Below are 20,145 nucleotides of genomic sequence, written 5' to 3'. Positions count from 1 at the left end.
GCAAGCTGAGGGAAACGATGGTGCGCAACAGACTCTCCGAGTTTTTAGAAACACAGCACACTTTTGCGGACACCGTGTTTCGTTTCCGCCCTCAGATGTCAGCCCAGGATATACTTCTACAGCTCCACCATGACATATTAGATCCTGTTGAATGCCCCCACAATGACAAGGTAGTCCTGGCCTTGGATCTTAAAGGGGCATTTGACAACGTGAAGCATGAGGTAACCCTTGACCACATCAGTCAGACCAACTGTGGTTATAAAATGTTCAGTTATGTTCGCCAGTTTCTTAGAGACCGTCAAGCCTACATATGCATACAAGATGATGAACATGGGCCTTACGTCATCGGCTCGAGGGGAACTCCTCAAGACATGGTCCTCTCTCCCCTCCTGTTTAATATGGTCATGCTTCATCTTCCCCAAAATTGGCTTCTCTACCAGGAATACAACACGCTCTTTACGCGGATGATATCACGATCTGGGCCGCGCAAGGTAACCTGGTTGACATGGAGTCATGCCTGCAAGCAGCAGGGACTGTAGTCGATGACTACGCAATCTACTGTGGACTCCAGTGTGCCCCAGCTAAGTCGGAGTTTGTGCACATACGTCCCTCCCCTCAGGACAAAACCCAGCTGCATATCAGTCTTGCCTCGGGATCGATCCGCGAGGCCAAGGAGATCCGTGTCCTTGGCCTCTTCATACACCACCAACGCAAGGCCGACACCACAATAGCCAAACTTCGCACGGTGGGAGACCAGGTGGGCCGTATGGTCCGCCGGGTCTCCCACAAGCGGGGCGGATTGCGAAGCAGGGATGCAATGTGGCTTGCCTATGCTTTCGTAACGAGTAGAATACTCTACTCGACTCCCTACTTGCACTTACGCAAACATGAGGATGATCAACTTCAGGTCATCCACCGTAAAGTTATCAAGCGGGCTTTCGACCTCCCTATCACCACGTCCAACCAGAGACTTCTGGCCCTAGGCGTGTTGAATACCTACCGGGAACTTCGAGAAGCGCCCCTTGCACAGACCCATTCCGGTCGCCGCCTCTTAGACCGCATACACGTCAAACACGAATACTATATTGAGAAAAGGGTGAGAGTGCCAGAACCTTGGAGACGCGCCCTCCGGGTCTGACCCCTTCCCCGCAATATGTCCAAAGAAAACCACAATGGTCGCCACCAGGCGCGCGCCTAAGCGTTGCAGCGACACTTTGGTCAAGAAGAACACGTGTGCTACGTAAACGTTGCCGGCCCGCACCATGGGGGGTGGTATACGGCCGCAGTCATACACAACACTAACACGGTAAATGGGCTCACTCTGAAAGCCTACAGCACAACACACGCGGAGGCGATTGCCATCGCTCTGGCTCTCACCTATTCCTCTTCTAAACATATCAGCTACTCACAAGGGGCCTGTCGGAACTACCAGCTAAGGTGGGCTTTGCCACTTGCTCAGCGCATACTGGAACCTAGCTTCCGATACGTTAATTCAACTCCGCAAAATTTGGTTCGGTCACCTGGACACCAAGGACTCAGGGGTAATGAACAGGCCGATCAGGCCGCCCGCGCACTCTCTTCCCGGGCTATCTCCCTGTCCTTGGAAGCCTACTACCAATCAGACAACTCGGCTCTTTCGGTCAAAGATATTACCAATTACTACAAGAAAGAGCACCGGCGCTATCCAGACCCTTGTAAGGGACTGCATTGCGCTGACGAGCGCCTCCTTTTAAAACTGTTTACCAATACTGTACTGTGCCTGGCGGTGCAAAAACATTTCAATTCATCCTTTGATCGCACGTCCCAGTTCTGTGTTGAGGTGGCTGACACCTTCCACATCGTGTGGGCGGGCCAGTCTAATTCATCTATCGCCCCCAACCCACCCCCCACGAGAGAGGACTGAGAGGCGGCCCTGCTCGGCTGTCAAGACCTGAAGGTCCAAAACGCCCTGGTTCGATGGGCGCGGGAGGTGTTGCTTGCCAATGGAGCTCCGGAATAGGGGTTCCACCTAGTGATCCGAGGGTAAGAGGCCAATAAGGCCCCAACCCAATCACCTCTCTGTATCCATTTAATGGTTATAAATGTTTTACCACCACCATCACAGACCCAGAGGAACGCACTCGTTTGTATCTGGCGGGAAGAAGGTAGCGCAATGAAGAAACAAAAGAACGGAAATTCAGGGTCACTCATTGATTGCAGCAAATTTGCGACCGCAGTCACGCGATGGAAAAACCGGTCAAGAAGCGATTAGCTAAAGCAGTCGCTTTCCGTCCGTTTACGACCGTTTTTTACTCTTTTTGACCGGTTGCAAATGGTCGCGCTACCACTGTTAGTCACCGGTGTGCACCAGCCTCAACATTGCAAACACTCCTGCACGCACAATATGTTCTTTCTGTGGGTAGGAGCGTGCTAGCGGGGACAACAAAGGCGGCTAAAGCAGACTTCAAACAAGCCAACCACTAGTGTTGCTTGGCGGGTGCATTCAATGACATTTCTTATCATCTGACTTCCAGAACAATGCTGAGTATCCAAAAAGGAAATGCCCCTCCCTTTTTGAACAACAATCATGGGACGCAAAAAGGGTGGCCTGGCTGTGCTACTCATTGCTTATTATTCTGCGATCAGTCACTTTGTCCCTCAGAAGCCGCTGTATAAAAGCGCCCAGTCAAACACTGCGTGGTAAGAAGCTCAGCATAAACGAAGATTTTTCTATACGAGTTTTTGAGATACGCAGAAGGCTGTGGGAGTGTAGTGCTGAGAATAGAAAATTGGGGGCCAAGGTTAAGCTTATTTTTGACAAAGTGAAAATAAATGATGTGGTGTACGGTTGGAATGGGGATACTAATATGAGGTACATATGTAAGACACCTCCCGAAACAACTGACAGGCGTCGTGATGGCGACTGATGGTGTCAGAGTTCTTTTAACCGGTTAATGTTAATAAATAATAATGTCAGAAGTATTATGAATAAAATGGCGGATTTTGAGGCTGTGGTACTAGAACACCATCCCGACTTTTTAGTAATCACCGAAACATGGTTGAAGAAAAATGTACTGGATGCCGAGGTTACTCCTTTCGGATACAAAATCGTGAGAAGAGACCGTGAAACAAAAGAAGGTGTGGCCATTTTAATTACAGTTAATATATTAGTTAGTGTTCTTCCGCATGCTATTGATGTCGAAGCTCTTCGGATTAAAACCACGCTCAGTAATTGTCGGTATACATTCGTACAGACCTCCGAACGCCCCAGTGAATGCTCTTAATATCTTAAGAAGCTTTATGGATTCTCACCTGAAGCATGTTGATAATATTATCCTTATAGGAGACTTTATTCTCCATGGAAAAAATTTGTCGACGCTCAGTTCAGAGGGAAGCGAAGTCATTAAAGGTGATCAACTGCTAGAGCTCACTTTCTGCTACGATCTGACTCAGGTCATCTCATCTTGTAAATGTGTGGGTCCAACCGCTTATTCAGTGTTTGATTTGATGTTCTTATCTGGATCACTGCTCCCGTTTCTTCGTATGTGTGAACTTGAAGACGGTCTTTCTGATCATAAAATGGTTTTATTGTATTTAGATCTGTATGTCAATGTCATGCACAATGATTAAACTTATGATCCCAAATTTTAGTGCCGCAAACGACTTAGCCAAACTAGAACATCTGGAGTAGTCATATTATTCATTTCTGGAAATGTACTGATCATCTCGTTCAACAGAAGTACTGTGGTGGTTTTTTCATTCTACGTTAATATTTTGCATCCAACAATTCATTCCCAAACGTCGTAAAAATGTGAGAAAACGAAACCTTGGATTATAAGCGATATAATACACGCTAAAACAACGCTTAAACGCAAGCAAAAGGCGTGCACTGTCAATCCAAGCATTTAAAACAGGAGACCGTCCAGATTATAAATAAAAGCCTCTGGCGAACTGTGAAGACTTCTAAAAATAAGTTTTATAACTCAACGTTAAAACAATTTCTGTAGGAATTTCCAGACGAATTTTCGAGGGACGTGAATCCTTCGACTAGGCTGAGTAGTATGTCTAATCGTCTAAGGATCAGGCAGAGGCAGGATCAGGCAGGTAGTATGTCTAAATGTCTAAGGATCAGGCGGAGGCGTTTAATTTCATCTTCTCGTCCGTTTTTACAATCGATGATGGTACTAAACCCAACATCAGTGATTCCGAAGATATGATTCCTATCCAGGATATAAGCATCACGGAAGAGGGCGTTCTAAACCTCTTGCTTCATCTAAATACCACAAAAATTCTGGTCCTGACAATACTCCCAATACATTTCTTTATCGATATGCCAAATGGTCATCGAAATTCTTAACATTACTTTTTCAATCATCCGTTTTAGTGGCTTTTTTCCAGTGCTTAGAAACGTGCAGAAATCGTGCCCATACACAAAGGCGGTTCCGCATCTCACGCTAGCAACCACTGACCTATATCGCTTACAAGCACCTGTTCAAAAATATTAGAGCACATTGTATCAAAGCACTTGCTAACCTATCTCGATGAACATAATTTAATTGTTTCCTGTCAGCATGGTTTTAGGAAATGGTTATCCGCCGTTACTCAGCTTATTGAGCTTGTACACGACTTATCTAGCACAGTTAATACCCGTGGTCAAACTGACATAATATTTTTATACTTCGCAAAGTCTTTCGATAGGTGTCGCACAATAAGCTCTTACTTAAATCGATAGTACCTTTGAAAATTCTGCCCTCATCCGGTGGTTCAGTTCCTATCTTGCACGCTGAGAACAATATGTCCAACATGGCACCACCAATGCGGTTTATCGCCAATTGGTATCTGGGGTGCCCCAGGGTAGTGTCTTGGGGCCCCTCTTGCTCCTGGTGTTTATAAACAATCTGCCATAAAATATTACTACCCAAATAAGAAACTTTGATGGTGTTTGCATACTATACAAACATGTACAGTCACCGAGCGACCAGGCTGAACGTAGTCCTAACCTAGAGAGAATTAAAAACTAGTGCGATCAGTGGCAAATTCAGCTTAACCCAACAAAAACTGTTTTTTATGTTCATTTCTAGAAAAAGAACATTCTTAGTTATCCGTACAGTATTAACGGTCACGAACTCGCCCAGGCTAAGCAATATAAATACCTAGGTCTCCTATTTACACCCGACTTGCGTTGGAATATTCATGTTGAGGAACTTCGTTCCAAAGCTAACAAGGTGTTATGTGGTCTGAGACGTAACCTCCACTGTGCCTCTTCCGAAGTAAAAACTTTAGCTTACAAAACTTTGCTAAGACCCGTAATCGAATATGCTAAAGTAGTGTGGGATCCCTATACCAAAAATAACTGTTTGAAACTTGACAAAATACAGCGACCTATTTCTATGTTTATATTTAATAAATACCGTCGTTTCCATTCACCTACCGAATTATGCAAACTTGCAGAGCTCTTACCTCTACAAACACGCACCAAATATGATAGGCTGAAATTATTTATTATTATATTGGTTTTATTGGCGCAAGGGCCATGTTTGGCCAAAGAGCGCCATAAAAATTATAAAAGTGTAATAATTGTCAGTGTATAACAATGGTATTTAGGGATGTGAGCAATGATAATGTTACGTGGCTGTATAGTGGCCTAATAGATACTAAAATCATGAGCATGACGTGGCACTTGAAGTGAGGATGAATGATAGACGGTCATAGTAATAAAATCATAAAAGGATAATAGCACAACTGCCTTGTCAACGACCCTTGTGTCCAAGGGACGCCAGGCAGGTGCTTTTTTAATGTAGTTACCGCAGCAGCAACCTCCACTTGGAGGTCGTGCTACGGATTTCCTGGAAATATGACATGAAAATTATTTATATCTTTTAAAAATGCGAGCAATGATTTGTGCTTAAAAACAGGCTCTTTACCTATAAACATTGACGGATGCAGTGGCATTTGATGTCGGTGAAGAAGTAGAAAGTGTTTTTGTCTAAGAGCATCCAATTCCTTGCATTCAATTAAAATATGAAGAACGCTGAGTGGGTCACCACATCTGTCACACACGGGAGGATCACCACCAGACAAAAGGTGTGAATGAGTGCTATGGGTGTGTCCTATTTGTAGTCTTGTGAGTATTACTTGAGTGTGGCGTGACCTTGATATTGACGGCCAAGTTCCAAGGCTCGGTTTGATAACATGTAATTTATTTCGCGTTTGCTTATCCCATGAAAGCTGCCAGTGCGCCCTGAGCTTCTGTTTTACGAATTGTTTGAGTTCTAACGCAGAGACAGCCATAGATGCATTAGTGTTAGCGTTGTCCTTAGCTGAGGCAGCCAGTTGGTCCGCTAACACATTTCCCCGGATTTCGCGGTGCCCTGGCACCCAGCACAATACAACTTGTTTTTTGAGCGAGTATATGGTGCACAGAAGAGAGTAAAGCATCAAAAAAACAGGATTTTTATGTTTTTTGAGGGTCTTCAAAGCTTTTATGACACTCAGAGAGTCGGTGAATATTATCGCACGTTGTAGCTTTAGTTCCTTTATATGTTTAGCGGCCACAAGTATAGCATAGGCCTCCGCTGTGAATATGCTTGAATTAGGGTGGAGAATGCCAGAATCTGAAAAGGATGGACCAACGGCAGCATAGGACACGCCACTATCAGACTTGGAAGCATCCGTAAAGAATTCAGGACAGTTGTATTTGTGCTGCAATTCGAGAAAGTGAGTGTGTATATGTGCTATAGGCGCATGCTTCGTAACTTCAACAAATGATGTATCACAGTCTATGGGCTGCCACTGCCACGGCGGCAGACATGGAACGGGAGCCATCAGACTGTGTTCAATAAGTGGCACACCCGTTTGTTCAGCGAGGCTCCTCACACGAAGTGAGTAAGGCTGTTGAAACGAAGGACGGTTCTCGAAGAGCGTACAACTTGACAAGTCATTGATAGTCGTGTGTGAAGGGTGTTCTTTGTCTGCGTTCGTTTTTAAATAGTATATAAAAGACATGTATGTTCTTTGCAGGTGCAATGACCACTCATTGGATTCGACATACAAACTCTCCACGGGACTAGTGCGAAAAGCTCCCGTAGACAGACGGATGCCCAAATGGTGGACTGGGTCAAGCATTTTCAGAGCACTTGGGGTGGCAGACTGATATATTATTGCCCCATAATCCAGGCGCGTTCGAACGAGGCTTTTGTAGAGATTGATCAAACAATTTCGGTCACTCCCCCATGATGTGCGTGAGAGTACTTTCAGAATGTTCATTGTTTTTATACATTTGTTTTTAATATACTTGATGTGTGATGTAAATGTGAGTTTAGAATCCAAAATTAGGCCTAGAAATTTATGCTCGGCCTCTACAGGTAACCGCTGGCCAAGCAAGTCAATTTCGGGATTTGGGTGGAGGCCTCTCTTTCTAGAAAAGAGCACACAGGTGCTCTTCTCTGGACTTAACCTGAACCCGTTTTGGTCAGCCCACTTGGATACTTTGTTCAGACAAAGCTGGACATGCCGCTCACACACTGCAAGATTACATGACCTAAAGCCTACCTGGATATCATCCACATACATTGAATAGAATGTGTTATGTGGAATGCAGAGTCGTAATGAATTCATTTTTATAATAAAGAGGGTGCAGCTCAGGACACCACCCTGGGGTACTCCCGTTTCTTGAATAAACGGCCTGGACAAGACATTCCCAATACGAACACGGAATGTTCGCTCGGATAAGTAGCTCTTTATGATATTCAACATATTGCCATGAATACCAATGTCTGACAGATCTCTAAGGATGCCGTAGCGCCATGTGGTGTCATATGCTTTTTCCATGTCAAGAAACACACAGAGACAGTACTGTTTGTGGATGAACGCATCGCGTATGTATGCTTCAATGCGTATGAGATGGTCTGTAGTAGATCGGTCCTCTCTAAAACCACATTGAAAGGGGTCAAGAAGTTTGTTGGTTTCTAGAAAATGCATAAGTCTTTTGTTTATCATTTTCTCGAACACCTTGCACAGGCAGCTCGTAAGGGCTATTGGACGGTAACTTGTAACTGAAGAGGGGTCCTTGCCTTCCTTTAGAATAGGAACAACAATGGCCTCCCTCCACGTAGACGGCAGGTACCCAGCAGCCCAGATAGTGTTATACAGAGCAAGTAAACTGATTTCGGTGTCATCGTGAAGGTGTTTGAGCATGTCATACATAATTCTGTCTGGTCCCGGCGCTGTGCTGTGGCACGCATTGAGGGCCGTCCTAAGTTCGGCAATTTTAAATGGAGTATTATACTGTTCGTTTGTTTTGGACTTCAACTCTAGTGTTTTCCGTTCTGTCATTTCTTTATGTTTTAAGAAAGATTTTGAGTAGTGCGCAGAACTGGAAATGCGCTCAAAGTGCTTGCCAAGGCTGTTGGCCTGGTCCTCCAGTGTGTTCCCTTGACTCACTAAAGGCAGAGGATATGCTTGCTGCCCCTTAAGACTTCTGAGGCTGCTCCAGACTTTCTTTTCATTGGTGTAGGAGTTAATGCCGGAGAGAAACTTGACCCAACTCTCCCTTCTTGCCTGACGTCGTGTTCGCCTACCCAGTGATTTCACTTTTTTAAATTCGACGAGGTTTTCTGCGTTTGGATATCGGCGCAGGATGCCCCAGGCTTTATTTTGTTTCCTACGCGCTTCTCTACAGTCATCGTTCCACCAGGGAACACGTCGTTTACACGAGTGCCCATTTGTTTGCGGGATACACTTTTCAGCAGCATCCAGAATAAACGCACTGAAGAATGCTACTGCGCAATCAATGTCACAATTTGTGATAAAGTCACGAGGTAAAAGTGTCAATTCTTGAAATTTCTCCCAGTCAGCGGATGCTATTTTCCATTTGGGAATATGAGGAGGAACCTCATGCGATAATGTCAAGTTTAACATAGCAGGAAAGTGGTCACTGCCGTACGAATTCATGACCACGTTCCATTCTAACTCGGTAAAGAGAGAGGGAGAACCAAGCGCCAAGTCTATCGATGAGTATGAGTTGTGATGAATGTTGTAATAGGTAGGCTGTTTTTTATTGAAGAGGCATGCTCCGGAGCACAGGAGGAATTGCTCTATCAGTCGGCCTCTCGCATCGCACCGGGCATCCCCCCACAGAGTGTTGTGAGCATTGAGATCACCAACAACAATGTAGGGTGCCGGCAGCTGGTCAATGAGGTGATGAAAATCTGTGCGGTTAAGTTTGTAGCTTGGTGGTATGTATAGTGAACACACAGTGACTAGTTTGTCAAATAGAATGACGCGGACTGACACTGCTTCGAGTGCCGTCTGAAGAATAAGAGGTCGGCAAGGCACGGATTTTTGTACTATTATAGCTACACCGCCGGATGAAGCAGTTGCCTCATCCCGATCCTTGCGGAACACGGCATATTGTCTAAGAAAGTTTGTTTGAGATGGCTTCAGATGTGTCTCTTGGATGCACAGCACCTTGGGATTGTGTTTATGTAAAAGTTCTGTAATGTCATCAAGATTGTGGAGAAGACCCCTAGCATTCCAGTGCATTATTTGTGTAGCCATTTTGAGTGAGTTTTTGTGCTGTGCGTCGAAGTAGACAACCTTAGCTTAGGAGGCCTTTTCAGGCCCCGTAATGCGTGGTTTTTCTTTTTTGGCAGGCTCCTTAGAGCCACGCCAATCTTTCGGCGTCTGAGGCGCCGATACACTTTGTGTTGTGTCCATCATCTCGGAAGAGACGCTGGACGCCCGCTCGCGGTGCCCGCGTGCGGTTGTGAGAGACTTCGGGCCCTCTGCCTTGGCAGGTGGCCCGAAAACTGCAGACCCAGAGGCCTGCATGGCTGTTTGGCTGGTGGTGGTGTCCATTGCCTCCTGCGAGGCACTGGACACCCGCTCCAAAGAGCGATCTGTGTGTAGCGTAGACTTCGCCTCAGTCGACGAAGTCTTTGACCCCACCGGGCAAGAGGTTGTTGGGACCTCCTTGGCCTCCTTGTTGCCCTGGCTGCTGCCAGGGCTTGCAGAGGCCACCGGTGTGGACTGGTTTGCTGCGGGCAGGGCAGCGCTGGCTGTTCCCGCCAGAGGGGCAGGTGGCTCTGACCTGGCCACGCTAGGCATGGTCCAGGTAGCCACCAAGGGCCGTTGTGGTGCCGCCCCTCGTTGCACCACTTCAGCGAAGGAGGCTCTTAGTGCGAATGAAGGTGAAACTCTCTGTCGTGCTTCACGGAACGTTATATTTTCGTTAACTTTTATGGTGATAATTTCTTTTTCTCTCTTCCAGGCTGGGCACGCTCTGGAATATGCGGCATGGCTGCCTTTGCAGTTTGCACAGTGTACCTCATCGTTTTGGCACTTATCAGTTTCGTGACCTGTTATGCCGCATTTGCCACAAGTCAGCTGACCTCGGCAGGTCTGAGATCCGTGTCCAAATCGCTGGCATTTAAAACAACGTCTCGGGTTAGGAACATACGGTCGCACAGAAAGTTTTACGTAGCCGGTCTCGATTGTTTTAGGTAGGATGTTTGAATTGAATGTAAGTATTAGGTGCTTTGTTGCGGTTTCAGTGTTGTTGCGTCTGATTTTTATGCGCTGCACATGTAATATGCCTTGGTCTTTCCATCCGTCTAGGAGTTCCTCTTCACTTAGTGTCTTAAGGTCTTCATCGGATACTACGCCCTTCACTGTGTTCATGGTACGATGTGCAGTAACTGATACAGGGATATTGCCAAAGGCTACGAGGTGTGAGAGTTTGTCGTACTGTTCCTTGTCTTTTAGTTCGAGGAGAATGTCCCCACTTGCCATCTTTGAGGCCTTATAGCCGGTTCCAATGGTGTCTTTAAGGCACTTGGCCACTAGAAAAGGTGATATTGCTCTGGCTTTGGTTGATGATTGCTCGCAGTGAAGGACATGGTATTTTGGAAATGTTTCAACGTTTTGAGGGAAAAACAAAGATGATGCATCGGTGCGTACTCTTTTCGGAGCACGATCAGTTACAGGGGGGTTTTGAGGTCCCATGAAAAATTGGCTTCTTCGGCATCGGCGCCTACCACCCACCACGGAGCCCAACAAGGGGACGCGGCAGAACATGTGAACAAGCCTGCCCTTCGCCAGCAGTACGCCGTTGCTATAACCGAATATGGTTTATCCTAGGCAGGATAGCCACACAAGGTTAACCCTTGCCGCCATGAAAAATCGGAAGTAAATGGAAGAGAGAAGAAGACAGGACAGATTTAAAGACGAGAAAAGACTAAGATATAGGAAGAGAGAAGGCTGAAATTCCTTTTCATAATAGTTCATAATCACGTTAAAATAAGCCACGACAGGTACTTTGAAATCAAAACACAAGAAACGTCAAGACACAGACACAGTATGTACATACCACCCCCAAAGTTCATAGTGACTGTTTCAGGTACGGCTTCTTCCCCAGGGCGATTCAGCAGTAGAATTCGTTACCAGATCCGGTTGTGAAATCAAACCGCTTACTGACTTTTTAGAAGCAATAAAACATATAGGGCACTCTGATACCATGCGTTAAGATTGTTAATATGTGTGAATTACGTGCTTTGTAACTAGGCTATGATATTTCTTATGTGTTTTATTATGCGCAAAATATAATGTGTATTTCGGCAGTGATGCTCTCTTTTCTTATTTTTCACTAAGTTCTCTGTCTTAACTATATGCTTAGCCATTATGATATATTTTTTGTATGTGCTCTGAAATGATGTGTTCCAGTAGTAAAGGTACTTTTTCTTATGTTTCTCTTATGCACATTTCTGTTTTATATGAGTCAACACCACTCCTGTAATAGCCCGCAAAGGGCTGACAGTATCAATAAATGAAATGAAATGAAATAAAGAAAAAGCCCGAGCATGCCTCAACTATGACGTCTCAGCTGTGGTAATCTTAAGAATCTCGAGAACACGCGAAAACAGAAGCAGAGTGCACAGGATGACGCGTTTGTATAGTTGGTCTGTGTTGTGAAGCTTTGCCACTTTTTAAATTGGCCCCAAATCTCTTAAATTGGCCTTTTAGTTCACGTATGATGTCTCGTCCACCTGTGGTGGTGCCTCAGTTGGGGGGCTCAGCTACTGGCGCGAAGGTGGAGCGTTGAATCACTGCTGTGCTGGTTGCATTTTGATGGAGGGGAAACGCTACAGGCCGCATACTGCGCGATATTACTGCGCGTTAAAAAATACCAGATGGTTAACTTTTTCGGAGTCCTGCAATAATTCATGCGCCTTAATTATATCGTATGCTGGGACGTAAAGGACTAGATTTTATTATAAATGATGCGTCAGCTCGTACTAGACCAGCTTCTGTACTGAAAACATATGAACAGTACATGTGTATACATAAAATAAAAGTAGTTACGAGTGAAACACTTGTCTTTTGACTAGAACTCAAACAATGCTCACAGACAGCAAAGAGTACTCGAACCTAATTGAATGAGCCAGCAAAGAGGACGATAACCTTTCAGATATGAAAGTACCATAACAAAAAAAGAACAACCGATCTGCCAGGCTAGGTGAACCCAACCTGTGGTACCTGCATAATGCACAGAAAAAACATTTATGACGTCTCTAACTGACACTTTCGGGCCCTGAAAAGTTCGCTTTTGTGTACTATCATCCCTAATATACACCTAGGCTATTTCTTGATGATGTCCGCACATTAGTGCTGAGTCCGAAAGTCCGTAATACTAGAGCGTCCACTTTATCGGCCATCCTGGAGTGGCATAACTTCGACGGTGAACTCGATCTACTCTATAAACAGGGCACGTTCAAGAACATCGGATGGTCAAAATTTTCGCAGTCTGCTGTTACGGTGTGCCTCATAATTATATCGTAATTCGAAGGTGTGAACCCTCTGGTATTGCATTGTTACAGTTGAGCACTTTTCTCTCCCCTTTTTCTGGTTTATTCATTATTGTGTTGGCTGTTGTTTTGATACTAATATCAGTACGTTCTATTTTTAGTGAATTCGAGCACAATACATAACTGTGTGAACACCACCTGGAATTCCCTACAATGCCAAGGTAAGTTGGCCTTGGCGGCCGCGTGAGCTAGAAGAACAAATATCGGATCAACAAATATACAATGCAGCGCATTAGAAAAAATTATTGCACAAAATCAAAATTCTGGAGATTCTGGTGTTAACAGCTGTAGGTACTAAGTAGTGGTGAGTGAAATTATATAATAATTATTGCCTCTGTTACACGACAGTATTGAAGCTCTTGAAACGATTGTATACTGACTGAATAGCAGGGCTACACTTTAAACTGTAGAGTCTAAATTCACATCGAGTCAATAGTCGATCGACCGGAGAAGTGTCTCGCTCACTATCGCAGCAATGGTTTAAGTCCGTGATAAAATAATTGTTAACAAATACGATGTAATATGAGATATTTCGAGGAAGCCATAAGCCACTTGGTGATTATACTGAAAAAGAGTGAAAAGGACATCGTATATTGTGAAACATCATTGTACTTCAAATACACAAAAATTTTCGTTAGATGATAATCAATAATAATGACACGGAGACCTGCCTAGGTCTCCATGTCAGACACGCAATATTGAAATAAAATAATAAACATTGAACACAATAATCAACAGAGAGAGGGATGGGACATGGGTTAATTCGCTCTTCCACCGCCTCGCCCGGTAAAACTGCTGCACTTTAAATAAAGTCCGTTTATTCATTCATTCAATCATTCTAGGCCTATAACTGAACTAACTGGATGGAATGCGTGTTGGGGCTATTGTAATGTACGTTTATTCATTGATCTAATCTGCATCGAAAGTTTTGCTATACCAGGACCTGAAGTAGATTCACGCCTATATTACAGCAGTGCAATGACAGTCTGAACTTTCCTTGGAGGGCCTTCGGACACATTGTCAGGCAAAGCATTCAAGCACTCATTTGTATTCCACATAATTATTTCGTATTAATTTCTAACCAATGTAATAAAAAAACTATGGATCATCTCCCCGACAGGAACGCTGATGAGATGCGAAGCAGCAGCAGTGCGCATAGCGTCAACCTGGCTCAACCGTGTGTCAACGTGGGTGCTGGAAGAGCGGTTTGAAGCGAAACTCAGTGTAGCGTTTAATGGAATAAACTTTTGTTGGAAACGCAAACACACTGGAGGAGGAACGCGTTGAAGAAACTTGCGCATGAGATCCTCGGCTCACGTCTCCTCGGTGTTACCCGCACGCTTTCTCTATTCTCGAACACGAGCGGCGTTCTTGATTCGCACCTCATCAGTGTAGTTGGTCTTCTACTGCCAACGCTTGAGTTCGGCTTTCCTGGCTCGCGCCTCGTTTGTGTTTCAGGCGTGACGTAACCATTCGTGAACACCTCACACAAAATGCACGCTCCAAAATAGCGTACACAGTGCGAGTGTGGACTAACAACGTTCACACCTCGAGAATTAAAGCATGCTGTCCAAACAGAAAGAAAGACGAATGAAATGAGTGCACACGTATACACAGGATCAACGCGAGCAAGAGTAACAATTCTTGCTGCGTCACGTGTCAGCAGTTCACTCATTTTGTGAACGCGGCGGTGGCAGCATACGAAGTGACGTTCGTCCTCTCCCAAATTACGAGTCTGATAAGCACGCGTGCAGAGTGATCGCGTTTCATGGAAGCGGCGCTTCGTAGATCTAGGTGACCTTCGTGAAGGTAACATTTAGAGCACACCCAACGCGAGCCTGTCACGCCTTCTCGCCACAGATAACAAAAATGCGATGTTTCCAAGCTACCAGGACTCTTCAATGGTGTATAGTGTATATAAATAGCTTGCCGTTAGCGTTCCAGGCCATGTAAGCTCTATGGCGTTATTGTTTTGCCAGCACTCGCACGTGCCGGACACAAGAATCATGGCCTCCCACGGAGCGGCGAAGGTGGTCCTGGGTGGCCCCGGAAACAGGAAAACAGATAAAAGTGACAAGGATTTTGAATCTTGCCAAATCTGCAAACAGGATGTGTGGCTTGAACACACTGTTCTTGCACGGTGATATTCTAGTGAGGCGTTTCAAGGTCGAAGATTTCCGAGATGCACTGGCTGAAGAACGACGGCTTCCGTACGTAATATCATTGGGCGCCTGTCAGATGGTCACAATATTATAATACCCGGCTCGGCTTGTTAGAGCAAACAGAAAGAACGCAAGAAGGGAACACGGGGTGGCAAAAAAGGACTCATTTTCTTGAATGTAACAGATACAGCATGACGTCCTCACTATCATCACTCACCACGCCCGTCCCTCTTTTCTTTGGTGCTGGTGTCGACCGTCGTTTTGTGCATGATACAAGGTGCTCGCCTGGCGTTCACTTCTTGGACTCACTGCAGACAGGCTCTCCTGGTGCGCATCAGGAGACCCTGGTACATATGGCTTGGTGGGCCAGACGGGTGTCTGCGAGCCCGGACTCGTCGAAGGTCGCCGCCGCACGCGCTGACCAGTCCCGGCAGCTCACCTCACAGCTGGCCAGCACGATGTTTGAGCACGAAGACGGCGGCTCGCTGAGGTAGAAGCTCGGGTAGACCTCCAAGCTCTCAAAGACTAGGACATGGCCCAGACCTTCTAGAACTTTCACCGTATCCTGTGTCGTCTGGCCTGCCACGTTCTTCACTTCGCGCCCGTTCAATATGGCGTCCCCAAGTGCAGTTAATCTTTCTTGTCATTTCCAACACAGATCAACCATGCGTGGTCCGTCATCTAAACAGCCCGGAGGTGACGAAGAGGTTAACTGAACTGAAAGAACTCCAGGTCAAGGGACACCGCTGCCCTGTTATCGACTATCAGGAGCAGTAGGTGACTGTTAAGCGGTGTAATGGATGAAGTTGTGCTCACAGCGTTGGCGGCATTCGGAAAAGTTACAGAAGTGACCCGGGAACGCTGGCTTGTAGAAGGAGTAAGTGAGAAGAATTCAGTGACCCACACTGTTTCCAATAAGCCCAAAAGCGGCAGAAAATTGGAGGACTTGCCTAACCGGATACGAGTAGCCGGTAAATTAGCCCTTGTGGCAGCCTACGGTCAGCCTATACAACGCCTGTGTTGCAGCAGAGCAGGACATGTGCGTCGCGAGTGTAAGGTGCCATGGTGCTCACGCTGCCGGCATTTTGGTCCCGTGGCCCTAGTTCTATGCTCGTTCAGGAGGTGCTTCAGAAGGTGCCAGAACTTGTCATTTTTTATTTGACAATCGACGGACTCACAAAGCTCATCTCACTGTTGTTAGCACAGTGTGTCGCAATGTTTGATTTTTTGTTCAACTCTGATACTTTTGCCGAAGCCTACGGTTGTGCATCTGCTCCTTCCATCAAAGCAATAGAGCTGCCTTGGCTTCGAACAGGTGGAAAAGCCTACTGTTCATCTTCTCAACATTTAAATCTCTCTTTATCTTCTTGGTGGCAGCGAAGGTATCTCCGCAGATGCCCTTGCACCATTCTTCTGAGTTGTCAGCAGCACTGGCCCTTGTACTACAAATGCTGCGAAAAAGATCCCAGTCAACCACCGTGAACTCTCGCACTCTGCTACAGTCCACTATATTAGAAGTTGGCAGAACGTAGTGGTCGCTGCCAAAATCTATGGCTGTGTTGACCCATGTAGTCTTTTCGACATTCTTGAAGAAAGCAAGGTCTAGTCACAGAGTTGCCTATCTGCGTAGGAAAAGCCTTATCGGTGATTAAAGTAACGTATAGTTCGGTGGCGCCCTGCTAGAGGTCTCGACCCTTTTTTGTCTCATACACGTATCTCCATATGCCATGTGGGGCATTGAAGTCACTAGCTATAACGAGGGGTCGAGGAATAGCTAATTCAACTGCCCTCTCGAGCAACGTCTTGAGCTGCTGGCGCCTGTACCTGGGGTTACTATGGGCTATAAAACACTGTTTTTCCACTGATTGCGCCATGCTGTGTCAAGCAGTTTCTCTAACATTGCATATTCGATAGTGCAACTGGCCAGCTTCAAGTTGTGGGCGACGTGCGTCAGCTTTTTACTTCTTATTGTGCAGAAACATTGTCCCCCTGCCTAACCTGGGACTGCCCGGTAAATAGAAAAAGACGCTGCAGAGGCTAAAGTCTCTTGAAGGACTATAGTTAGAGGTTTCTTCGTTATTGTTATAAAGTACTGCTGCAGGAGTGCTTTTTTACCAGCGTACCACCTGCAGTTCTACTGCCGAATACAGACAGTTCCTTTATCGTTATCCATTATGGATATGGCTTTCATCACTGCCATGGGGGGGGGGGGGGCTCAGTGTGGCTCGAAAAATCTGCCCCTTTTCGCGACGAACTCCAGGGCTAACAGGTGTATGAGAATGGCCATTTCCACGTTGCCAGGCGACTCACCCTGTGGCGAAAGGTTAGAGAGTTTGGCGTGATTTTTAGCGCAATGATGCGCTCGTTCATTTCCCATAGCCGCTTGACTGGGTCAGTGAGTGCAGCTTGCATCTGTCTAACACTCTCCGTGAGGCCAGCTACACTTCGTGCCACCATTCAAATGTTCTTTGTAACTGTAACCAGCATTTTCTTAATCTCTTTGACTTGATATTCCGGGTTCATAAGCTTACTCACTACCACCCTGCATTTCGTTGCCATGGGCCCATCTGCAATAGGGGCTGGCGCCGGCGTAATTGTGGTTGCGTCTTCAGTATTGCTGTGCATCGTGCTCGGCATTTTTTTAAACTTTACGGCTTTCTTGCTGAGCGTATCCTTAAGCTCCGCGTTTTTCTTTTTGATCGTAACATCTCCGCGTCTCTAGCATGCTCTGGGGGCGGGTCGCATTGCATGGTTTGCTCGCCGTCATTACTACGAACCCTCTCAGCCCAGGTTAGGTTTGACTTGCTCCTGCTCTGTTTTTTGGTAGCGTGAAATGCCGCGGACAGCAGCAGTTCCCCTGCGTGCCCTCATTCTGCCCTGGATAAGGGGTCCAGTCTGGTGCTGGGTGCATCAGTCTTTTCTTGGCCAGGCCCGTGACTAGATCCGAAATGGGCACGGGAGCTGAGACGTTGTCTAGTGCCATCCCTGGATTGAGACCATGTCCTGAACATAGAGCGGGCCGCGGATCTTGAACGAGATCCGAGACGCACCCTGGACGTGGGACGACTCCTGCTGTTGTCTCTGGTTCTGGATCTCCCTCGTGATTTGAATCGACGTCTAGGAGCCCATGGGCCGGGCTTGCCCTGCTCAAGACGCGCGTTTAGCTCAAGGACGCCATCGACATTTAGGGATGGAGACCTCTCTCGAGTGGCGCGGGCCCTCCTGCCTCGCCTGCGCCTGACGACATATGGTATTCGATATCGGTGGTGGCATTCCCTGGATGCGGTGAAGTGCTTTCCGCCACACAAACTACGTATTACTTCACAAACATGAGCTTCTTCTTGCAGGATAGCTTCTCTGCAAGCCACCAAAGAACAGGCGGTTGACGAACTCGTTAGCCAATTAGTTTCCAAGTACCTGCCTGTCGAAAGAGAAGACGAAGACCACGTGTTCGCAGAGTGTGGCGGCCCCCCTTCACCTGAACTAGACGAAGACTTTTCAGAGGCTGAAATAAGGAGAGTGATACAAATGATCAATCTCAAGTTGGCACTGGGGCCAGAGGGGATCACGAACAGAGCGCTCAGAAACCTCGACGACGCATCCATAGAACGTCAAACTGGTTTGATCAATGAAACTTGGAAAACGAATAGGGTTAGTGAGGAATTGAAGCTTAGCGACACCATACTGATTCCTAAGCCAGGAAAATCTCCTAGCGTAGAAAATCTTCGTGCCCTCTCCCCCTCTTCGTGCGTGCCTGGAGGGAAATTAGATTTACGTGCACAATTTTATTGTATTTTGTTCTGGCGTTTCGACACAAAATGCAATGCTGTTCATTAAGCACCAAGTCCTTGATGGTTACTCTAGAGAGACAAAGACTGCTCTTTGCCTAGATTTAAAGAAGGCCTCTGACAACATCAAGCACGAATTCATCTCGGAGATTGTGGGAAAACTCGAGCTTGGGCCTGAGCTGTAAAACTACATTAAGTCCTTCATCTCTGCAAGAAAAGCGAGGCTGCACATCGGGAACTTCTCTGAAGGCGTACCACTTAGACATCGAGGCACGCCCCAGGAGTTTCTGATTTTTCTGGTGCTGTACAATCTCTGCATGATCGGACTGTCGAAAAGACTGGCTAGCGTGGACGGCATCAAGCATACCACCTACACCAACGACATCACAATCAGGTGCGTTGGTGGCAACGAAGGCCGGGTGCAAGATGCCCTTCAAGAAGCAGTCGGCGAAGTGGAATGCTACCTGCGCCAAACGGGGTTCAGATGCTCACCCGCCAAGTCGGAGCTCCTGCTCGATAGAAAAGAACATGATGGCCGACCCAAGAGATGGAAACCCGTCGAAGAAAGCAATATACGCATTTGCACGAGTGACGGGGAGGAAATCCCAAGGGTAGGGACCATCCGGATCCTCGGCATGTTTATTGAAGCGAAGGGTGGCATCGGAACCACCCTGCTGAATATCGTCCCCAAGACTGCCGACTCTTCTCGAATCGTCTAAGAATCTCTAGAAGACATACAGGCCTTATTGAAGGCAATTTGTTAAGGCTCATCAATTCTTCTGTGGTCTGCCACTTTACCTACACCATTGCCATGCGCCACTCGCTTAGGTCGGCGTGGGACAAGCTCGACGTGATTATCAGAAAGATCGGAAAGATCGTCAAGAAAGCACTGGGTCTTCCCGTAAGCACACACCGAGACTTGCTCGCGGTCCTGTGTGCACAACTATGCTGCCGAGATAGCGGAAGCGCAGTAACGCTTGCAGCTGGCTCTGTTGTCCACTATGACGGCTGGTCGGCACATACTTGGCGAGCTATGTTTTATCCCCTTGGAGCTGGGAAAAATAGCGCGCATATATTGAAACTTATACAGGAAAACGCCAATGTTGCTCCGATAACCCGCAACACTCACCCTGTACATATTGAGGGACACCGTGGTGCAAGGGTGACGGCTCTGCTCAAGCAACTGAAAATTATCATCATCATCATCAACCGGACTACGTCCACTGCAGGACAAAGGCCTCTCCCATGTTCCGCCAGTTAACCCGGTCCTGTACTTGCTGCTGCCAACTTGTACCCGTAAACTTCTTAATCTCATCTGCCCACCTACCTTCTGTTTCCCCCTAACCCGCTTGC

General features: G+C 46.5%; 1 protein-coding gene across 12 annotated transcripts in view; it reads left to right on the top strand.

The window, feature by feature from the left end:
* The window catches only part of LOC119180142 (japanin-like-RA2), a 318,672-nt gene that overhangs the window by 46,219 nt on the left and 252,308 nt on the right, over nt 1-20,145 (top strand). For 11 of the 12 annotated variants that reach the window (XM_075868178.1, XM_075868175.1, XM_075868169.1 and 8 more), the window contains exon 3: nt 12,944-13,003. The exons of the other annotated variant lie outside the window; for it this stretch is intronic. In XM_075868178.1, coding sequence (XP_075724293.1) covers nt 12,944-13,003 — 60 coding nt within the window. The remainder of the gene's footprint in view (nt 1-12,943; nt 13,004-20,145) is intronic. 12 annotated transcript variants of the gene reach the window in all.

Source organism: Rhipicephalus microplus, chromosome 7 (assembly GCF_043290135.1).
Source record: "Rhipicephalus microplus isolate Deutch F79 chromosome 7, USDA_Rmic, whole genome shotgun sequence".
NCBI classification, from domain to species: domain Eukaryota; kingdom Metazoa; phylum Arthropoda; class Arachnida; order Ixodida; family Ixodidae; genus Rhipicephalus; species Rhipicephalus microplus.
The sequence above is the reverse complement of the archived record's forward strand: the minus strand, read 5'-3'. Positions and strand labels throughout refer to the sequence as shown.